Raw genomic sequence first — 9902 nt, 5'->3', positions numbered from 1 at the left:
TATATAAGAGTATAATTAATGTGTATAATATCAGTTAAAATAAGTGCTTCAACATAGTTAACATTGCAGGAAAGCAATATATTAGACGTTAAGTACTTTGTCAGGCTTAATATGTATCTGTAGATACCCCCAAAGCTTTTTTCTTATTTGAAAGAAGACCTTAACCTAAAGAATTCTTTAATGTTTAAATAAAGGTTAATTAGTTTGTCTGTTTTGCACATCCTCATATTAATACCTGTGTACATCCTGCACTAAACTGTTTTATTGTAGAGATCACTTACAGCAGGGGTGCCCACACTTTTTCAGCTAGGGAGCTACTTTTAAAATGACCACGCCCAAATGATCTACTTACAGGACCGCGCCTGCCCAACCTGTGTCGTGAGCGGGGGGGGGGGGGGGGGGGGGGGGGAATAAACACCTCCAGCATCTCTCCCTAAAATGTGCACTTAGGTTATTTCAGACCTCCAGGACAGAGACCGGGAAAATCATCTCTCTTTGGCGGCTCACAGACCACCAAAGGACGGACTAATGACCTCCAGCATGTCTCCCTCACATGGGCACTTCCATAACCTTGCACACCGTGAGTGCCCGGGTACCCGCACTTAAGCACTCCCCCACGGACTAAACCCAGATATTCACACCCACCAGAACCTCGTGCCCCTGGTAACCCTAAAAGGGGGGTGGATTTTGTGGTGCTTTTCTGTCCGCACATCAGCATCCATATTCGTCCTTCTTCACGGCACCACCACCCCCCCTTCTGGGCTGGAGGTTCAAACACTTTAACTTTTTTTGACCGGAGTCATCCCATGTTAATTTTGTCCAAAAACCGGAGCATTCCCTCACCCCTGTCTTCGGCCCCCTGAGTTTCCCCGCCGCAGACTTCCCTGCTTTGTTGCTGTTCCCCCGGGCCGTCCGCAAGAGTCTCGCTTATTGGCCTCTACCTTGCCCCCGGGCCGTCCACACGAGTCCCCCTTGTCGGCCTCTGTCCTCCCGAGTTGCTGTTGCTTCCTGTCTCTGTGTTCCTTCCTGCCTGATTACCTGATTGTGTTCACCTGGTGCCCCTGTGTTTTCTCCTCCCTCCTCACCTGTGTCTTGTTTGTTTCATTAGTCCTGTGTGCATTTAGGTTCTGCTTTTTCTGTTAGTCTTTGTGAGCTCCTTGTTTGTTGTTGACTGTGTTCCTGGGGGAAAGTTCTGCTCTGTTTGTTACTTGAAGCCTTGAAATAAAGGTATTATCTGTTAAACCTGCATTTGGGTCTTGCCTGCTTCGCTGAACCCTGACACACAGCTTCCGGTCTTCCAAGATCCGACCGGACAAAAAGTCGTGGTGCAGGCAAGAAACATACTATCAATAGAAATGCATTGCTCTTAAAATCGTTCTGTGTGACACAAAAAAAAGGGGAAGATCCTATCCTATATATTCTCTATAAAAGTTCAAATTTAATTGAATTTCTTTTTTTATTATTTGAACCTTTTGTTTTCTAAATATTACGACTTTCTCCCTAAAATGTTGCTCACATTTCCAGTGGCGATTCTAGAGTATATGGGGGGGCTTGTATTCTGTGTTTTCTCACACACACACACACACACACACACACACAGAGACACAAACACACGACAGATATTAAGAGGTTGAGTTTGACACCTGTGCTTTAGAGATTTAGTAGAAACCTGTTTACGAGGGCCACATAGCAAAGTATTTGCTCCGGGCGTTCTGACATTTGAATTACACGTATAACCAGACTGAGAAGTTTTCAGGAATGTTTGCATTAGTCTTTAGGGGCTCGAGGAGCACTAACAGTATAAAAACAGACGGAGCGAGACACAGCGCCACATCAGAGCTGCACCTGAAGGACCAGGACTTCCAGGACCAGAACCTCAAGAGTAGCATCAGCTGCCCCAGACCTCCAGGACCTCCAGACGGTGAGTCTCCACTTCTTTCTCCTCACGGTCCTGCAGCTCCGTCAGGAAGCCTCCTGTGACTCGGTGCAGGGACCAGTCCCCTCAGAAACACAGAGAATCCTGAAGAGAGGTCCGTGTGAATGCTGAATGCTGAGCTTTCCGAGTAAAGTACGGGGAGCACTTAGCAGCTGAAGTCTTAACAGTTTCTCCATTGACTTCTGTAGTGACATGTGGATGAATTATGGTGAATATTATTCATAGCATTCCTAACTGAGATTAACGTTGTCAGGCTTGAGTGAAGCAGGCAGGACCCAAATGCAGATTTCAAAGAAAAATACCTTTATTCCAAGGCGAAAGCGTCAAAATCAGAACACTACCCCGTGACACAGTCAGAGACAAACAAGGAACCAACAATGACAGACAGAAAAACCAGAACTTAAATACACACAAGACTAATCAAAGAAACAAGAGACAGGTGAGGAGGGAGGAGAAAACACAGGGGAACAAGGTGAACACAATCGGGTAATCAGACAGGAGGGAACACAGACAGAAAGCAACAGGCAAGACAGGGGGTGAACACTTATCAAAATAAAACAGGAAACCAAAGACAAAACAAAACACAGACAGATCGTGACAAACGTTTTGATGTTTGAACCGAGTTTGTGGGTTGAAGATGTGGAAGTAGTTAAGTACAGAAAAGTGCACAGAAGACTAATAGAGGTAAAGACTTTTTGCTGTAGAAGAACGTACATTGTAAAACTTAATAAGCTGTGGTCATTTTTAAAAAAGTATGCAAACTCATTGCCTCACAATCACTAAGTTAAGTTAGTATGGTGAGTAGGAACAACTTGTTTATTAAGTACAACTAACACAACACTTTGAAGTTGTAAAAAAACATCATTGCATTAACTTAAAGGTCACCTATCATGCTTTCATACATACATATGTATCCCGGTGTGTCAGGAGACTCACAAAGGGGCGTGGCCAGCAGCAGCTTGGGCACGTTTGAAGCTACTGACCCAGAATCAGCTCTTTAGTCGCAGGCCTGAAATAGAGGGAGGATGAGGCTGCAATGATCTGTTTGGGCTTTGGAGCAAAGCACTTCAGAGACATGTTTTTGATATCTCTGAAAGCTATAATATATGCCTAAGAATAGTATAACAGGAGACCTTTAACATATACCAAACAGTTGGCTCTATTGCTAGGTTCATTTCAATAAATGAACAACATGCACTTTAAACATTTCATGCAGGAGTAAGACAATGATTTAAGTACCTCCATATGAGTACTGTGAATACATGATTAAAGGGTTTAGCCTGTCTAAAACATGATGCCACTCATCACTTGTGTATTGTTATATTTTATAAATCTAAAAGTGTTCATTTATCTGAAGCACTTTGAGAGCATTATCAATAGGATATCCATGTTGTGTGCTCTCGTAACAAGTGTGTGCATTTGTAAAGCATTGAAAGAGAAACACACTGATTGTTTAACTATTAACGCTAACGACACAGAAAGAAAGTTCCATCTCCAGCTCACGGTGGAATTGGCATTACTCCTGAAGTTACTCGTGCACAGTGCTGCCCCTGACAGAGTCGGGCCTTCTCTACATAACGTGAGAAAGTGTGTTCATTGATGACAAAGCTGAGGAAAACTATTTCCAGATCTGTGTTCAGTTAAAAACCACCAGTACGTCTTCTTATCTCAATGTCTCAGTTTTGCTCACAGCCTCTTTGCATCACTAAACTGGTGGCATCAGGGAACCAGTCAGGGAGCATTTGACGGGTTTAGAGAACATTGTTTTGAATGTTCAGGAAGTGTATGAACCACTTCCTGCCGAGGACCCTTCATTGTGTACGCTGTTATTGTGTGTTATGGTGCGTTAACCCGGTGTTTTGTGCCTCTTCCTCTGCAGAGTCATGAAGCTGCTCCTCCTGCTGGCAGGTAAGCAGCATCGCAGGCTTCACTGTGACAAACAACATGTGTTTGAAAGGCATTATGAATGCGTTTCAAAGTCAAGTCCTCTGTGCATAGAGTCACTGCGAGTGTGTAATAGCCCCGCACTACTCTACTGTCTGCTTTGTGCAAATAAAACAAGATAATGTTTGAATGATAGACTTTTAAAACATGAGCTCATCCATGAAATCAATATCAATCTGAACGGGTAGCTCTTATTCAACATGTTGATGGCTTCAGTTAATGAGGGGGTTAGCCTTCAACCACCTGTATTTATGAATGGCACAGAACCCAGATCCCCTGTATACATTCACCCTGAAGGAGTACATGTTTTACAGAACAAATAAAGATATCATTATTCACTCATTGCACTGATGAGTGTCACTTCAAGTCAGAGGAGAGGCTTCAGGGAACGATGAGTGTTCAGGTTGTTCTTGATGGATGTGTTTCTCCTGGAACTCCTGCAGTTGCTGCCAGCCAGATGGAGCTCTCTGCCTCTCAGAGAGGTACTCTGAATGCTCCTGGTGGAAACATCAACATCAGCGACGTTCCCATCACTTTCTATGGAAAAACCTACACATTGTTACACGTGAGTACAATGACCCCCTGACTGACTGTGTGGCCTCTAACATTGCCCGTCGTATCCCTATTTTAGGCACTCCAGCTTCGGATGTCTGACCGCTAGGATAGCAACATGGAGTGTGTAGTGTAGTAGATGTTGGTGGGCTGGTAGAACCCCAGAGCAGTATCTGCCCCTGCAGGAGAATCCCTCTGTCGTTGGGAGACCCCTTGGTAATTAGGGCAGCTTCAGGACCCACAATCCCTAACCCCCCATTTTATATCATATCTCAACATCAATCAACACCACATCAACCACAGTGACCAATGGAACTATAGTTGAACTTAAACAGGGTTTCTATTCAATACTAATGTCAGCCTTTTCCAAGGAAGGGTGTTCTTACCTCACTCTGAGACCAAGCAGAAACCTTCAGAGACCACGAGAGAGACCAGGAGTTGGGTCGAAGTGTACAAAGTATTAAGGTTTTAACAGAAATAGAGGATTACAAGAATCCTAAACAATAAGACACCAAGTCAAAATACAAAAGCAACAGGCTCACAAGTCAAATGTTCTAAAGCCGTCTCATTCCTTCTCCTCCATTCTTCTTCACTGCTTCTTCCTCCTCCCTCTCTGCGTCAGGTGGTCTCCCCCTTCCTCTCTTTGAGTCAGAAGGAGGTCACAACTGTTTTAATCATTGAACATTAAAACATGTAAGGTTTAAAAATAAAACAAATAAAGACTTATAGTAATGCCATGTCATTTGAAAGAGAGGGAATATGAAGCAAAGTTATGAGAGCAGAACACTTTGTCAATGTCATGTTTAGAATCAGGGGTTTTTCTTTAAACCTTTCCATTTGAAATATAGAAACTTTATACTTGAATTCATGAACAGATCAAAAGTTCAGAATGCTCCATCTAGTTTCACATGTTTGGTTTCACATGTCTGAACAGACATGATGGAAACTACATCCTTTCTATTTCCAGCCAATGGAGCATCTTGTTATCAATGGTAGCTCAATAGAGGTCGTGAGGTGAAGGTCAGGTCTGTCACGGCCACTTACACAGCAGAACTGTCAACACTACACATAATAAAGCTATTATAGATATGACACATAACTCACTGTTTAATATGTTATCACTCACAGTCCTCAGAATCAGTCCCTAGTGTTTTTGTCTTGATCTTCTTTATATCTAGATGTAAGCGGTTTGTTACCTTTCAGCGTGTCAGCCTGTAAATATGGGAGCACATGAATAATGACATGTTGCTAAAGGCGGAGAATTAATTGAGTTTTACACACAAAGTTTAAAGTGTGCTTTTTGTGCCAGCTGTTATTTTGGGTATTATGAAAGTTTCCCCTCATATTATTCAATATCAGACGCTCTGAGACAGGCTTGGTCCCATAATGCATCACTGTGAGTCTGGTCCTGAGCTGGAAAGTGAGCGTAACATTCCCCTCTGGGGTCTATGGGGTCAGGCACTGATCAGATCAGTTCAATGGAGTGGGGACAGATCATTACTAGAGCCAACAGGAAGTGGTTTGGAGCAGCTGGACGCGTCTCTTTGATTCCTCATGTGTCTCTGTATGAAAGGACACATAAAGACTTGTTGGACAGTGGCTTGTAGAAAGCTTTTTTCCAAAGTGAGAGAAATGTTTTGATCTCATCATTGATCCTATCTTTTTTCTCCGTAGCTAAAAGCACACCTTGCAGCTCAAACATTTGAGGAGAGGAAACGATGCTGTTTTGGAGCGAAAGCCTTCATATTGTTGTTCCCTTTTTGTTTTTGCAGGTGAAGATCGGCAATAAGGTTGAAGTTTGTTTAAAAAATGACCCATCTGAGGACGACATTGACTGTGTGGTGACCAGCGACGGGGTGGTTTCAACCAAACTGAAGTACTCTGTACAAAAGAAATCATTTTCTGCTCGCTCTGATCTTGTTAACATCAACACCCAGGGACTGGGTAAAGTTGATCTCACGTTCTACAATGTTCAAAGATTGAATGTGAGTCCTGATCCGATCCCTGTTACACACCGACTGGCTGTCCAGCTGTTTGTACAAAATGAACATTTCAAAGACATTGTGTGGCAAAGACAACTTCAAATCAAAGTTTATTTGTAAAATGTTGGAAGCGTTTCCTAATATTTCTCTTCTGTTCCTGCTTTCAGGTGATGGAGTTGTCATTCCTCAATCATGGTTTACAAGCTGCTTGCTTTACATATCATCCTGCTGGCCTTCCGTTTTCTTCTAGTTTAGTAAGTATGACATGAGGCTCTTACCTAACCCTAACCCTTCAGCCTCACCGACGTTGAGAGTTACACTTTGTCAGGTCCCGATACCAATGCAATGTGTTCCTGTTTGTTTCTGTGTGCCAGGGAAACTCATATCCTAAATCCTTTATGTTAGAAAGCTGCTGTCTTCCAGCCTTCCTCACACGCACTCTGAATGAGAACTGATCCCTGAGAAGACTTCTGTACCCTAACCACCCTGAGAGATGAGAACTGAGGCTGTGTGTGATCCATTATTCCTTTGTCTCACCATCAGACATCATTCATATGAATACAGAACAAGCTTTCAGTTCAGCATGGATAGGTGAATGGAGAAGACAACGTGCAGTCTGTTTGCTCCTCTAAGCCTCTCCTTTTAAAACTCTCTTCTTATGTTCACTTCTAAACAGAGATAGGTGTCAGAAATAATGTCATACTCAGCCTTAGAGTTTCAGGAAGCAGAAGTCACTCAGCATCATGTGTTAGCATGAAGACAAAGAGAGTTATTATCAGTGACACCACATGTAGCTGCTAGCATGCAGAGCTAACGGGGCAGGCTGGACTCACAGCACCAGGTGGTTCTGCTCCTTCCTGCCCTCAAGTGGACAAAGGAGTTCATTAGAAATATCAATCTGGAATAATGAAGGAGCTCCCCACTGCTCTCACTGTCACTTCATGCCCTAACATCGGAGGAAATATATCACAAGTGGATTCTAGAACACTTTCATTCATGTTTACAGTATTGAGGTTACCTTTGTTTTTAATGATTGTGTTTACTAGTTATTTGAAATGTGTTTTTAAGGTTCAAACATCTGTCCAGGGACTACAGATGTAAAAGAGCCTCTTGGCTAACTCTGGCACATTTACAGAAATGGTTCTTAGTGTGCAATGTCCCTGTTAAATAAATAATATGCATACAAATACATTCTGTTTAATCCTTTACTAGGAACTGTCTACAACAGTCGGTGGCACAGTGATGGATACCTGGAAGACTCGTGTACAACGATTTATTTTTCGAGACCTGAGTGGATGCAGAGTCTCAGGTAAGCTGGTCTGGGGGTTCCCAAAGAAAGGGATCCTCTAAGTGAAATGTGATATTAAAACATGTCTGTCTTAAAATCTGCCTGTAGTCACTGAAGTGTAATATCATTACCTCCATTCTCCTCCAAGGTGGCGCTGTAATGCCGGGTTCAGAGATGCCCAGCGCAGAGCCCTGCTCTGTTGAACTGTGTTCTCTGTCTGCAGTCCTCGCTAATGTCACAGCATGTGGGCCCGAGGAGGTTTGCCAAGCGGACAACACGTAAATATGTGCTCTTTCTATCAGGAATAAAGGTCTGACTGATTTGAATAAAGTGTCCCATGTGATCGAACCCTCCATGAGAGAGTGAGGATATTATCCACCTGAGGATTATTGCAGTTATTGATGAATCTGTTCCTATTTCTATCACCCCTTTCCACCAAAGCAGTTCCAGGGTCAGTTCAGAGCTAGTGCCCGATAGCTCTCCAGTCCTTTCATGGTTTCCATGAGAAAAACTGGTTCGTGTTAGGAACCAGAGCTCTGCTGGACTGGAACCAAGAACCAGATCTGTGTGGAGGCTGGGTCAGATCACTAGAGCCGAGCAAAGTGACCAAAACGAGACTCACACTTTTGTTTATGTCCCGCCACCTTCCCCGGGCAAACGTAGAGATACGCTCGCTCTCATGGCCCGCTTTGAGGAGCAGCACGACCCGTTCTCCTGTTGTTTTTAAACCAGCTTTCAGGTGTGATCACTTCATACCGTAGGCTACACAAGTTGTCATATCAGATCACAAGTGAAATCCTATTGAAAGAACGCCGGTAGAAACGACAAATGACACAATGATAGCAACATGTGCATTTATGGAGAATAATTAAAACGCCGTAACCATCTAGTGTTCATCATGTGTTATTATTTTAAATACGTTTAATTTAGTTTGATGGCTCTTAATCTGGTTGTTGCTTCATCAGACTGGCTATGCTAACATCATCCATATGATACAGGGAAACGTTTGCAGGTAACGTCAAACATTGCACATTAAAACTGAACAAAATATGAATCACTGGGGAAATCTGCATCTGTTGCTTTAGAGACAGTCAGCAGTGAATTACTGACTGTCACTAAAGCAACGGGGAATGCCTCTGAATCCTAGTGGGAACAGTTCAACCTGGATCTGAAGAAGAGCAACGAGAGCACAGCTCCAATGCAGCCGCCATTGCTGTAGTTTTTGCCTGAGCTGGCTTTGCTGGAAAATGCAGGGACGTAAACAGTGCTGTCGAATGAACAGGTAACTGGTCCAACATTGAGAACCAACCGTCCCAACTAACACGGCTCTCATTTCAGTGGAAAGGGCTTTCAAGTCCATCCATTATTGTTTCTGATCAGCTGGGGAACGGTTCAGTCTATAAATCCTAAAAAACCTTCTCCACTTATTTCCCATTGCACTTCTTTGCCATGGTGGGCCTCGTGATGGACACTTTCTGAAAAGAGATCCAGATGGATGCACAGCGTCTCTGTGTGTGTGCAGTGTTCCTATAAAGTGATCCTTTGACCTCTCCTTCATGCTTTACACATGTTTCAATCCTCCGAGGCCAGCTCCATCAGTACTGTAGTGCTGCGTCCATAAGACCAAACCGCAGATATCCGGGTTGTCCCAAGTAGAGTTGAGCATTACCCATAATTAGGGATGGGTATCGTTTGAAATTTATCGATTCCGATTTCGATTCCGGTTCTGCTTATCGATTCCGGTTCTTATCGATTCCCCGTTTCGATTCCAAAATTGTAAAAATAAAGAGGTCAAATGTTTAGATAACAAAAATATATTTATTCTTAAAAGCTTTAACTGAAATTGTTACTAAAAAATATACATGCAATACAAATGTATTGCACAATAGCTGTGCTTTATTTTAACTGAGCTTTGCCTGTGGCAAGCTATTAACAGGCATTACACTTTGCCTTTTCTTTTTCTTTTTTAGTGTAGTGGAGCCTCACTTCAGAGTGTTTACCGCGACCTATCTTTGGTGTTATGAAGTGACTGAGCTCGTGAAATGTCTACGGGAGGGCGGGGGAGCATCGCTGCGGGGCAACTGTGGACCTCTGTCGCCTGTCAGCGCAACTTATATGATGCCGTTTAAAAAAAATGAAGGGCGGTGCCGGCCGTCAGCGTACCGAGCCGGCCGTCAACGGCCCGCTGACGACCGGCCGT

The 9902-nt window shown here is 43.4% G+C and overlaps 1 protein-coding gene across 1 annotated transcript; it reads left to right on the top strand.

Moving 5' to 3' along the window:
- Positions 1-1790: 1790 nt before the first annotated feature.
- LOC117548920 lies at positions 1791-7980 on the top strand (the record flags this gene model as incomplete). Its single annotated transcript, XM_034220453.1, is given in 7 exon segments — positions 1791-1921; positions 3816-3844; positions 4324-4445; positions 6205-6417; positions 6582-6668; positions 7627-7723; positions 7851-7980. Coding segments are annotated over 6 exon segments (674 nt in total), but the record flags the coding sequence as incomplete, so codon positions are not given.
- Positions 7981-9902: the final 1922 nt, after the last annotated feature.

Source organism: Gymnodraco acuticeps, unplaced genomic scaffold (genome assembly GCF_902827175.1).
Source record: "Gymnodraco acuticeps unplaced genomic scaffold, fGymAcu1.1, whole genome shotgun sequence".
Taxonomy (NCBI): domain Eukaryota; kingdom Metazoa; phylum Chordata; class Actinopteri; order Perciformes; family Bathydraconidae; genus Gymnodraco; species Gymnodraco acuticeps.
Note: the sequence above shows the minus strand (reverse complement) of the source record. Positions and strands in the feature narration are given on the sequence as shown.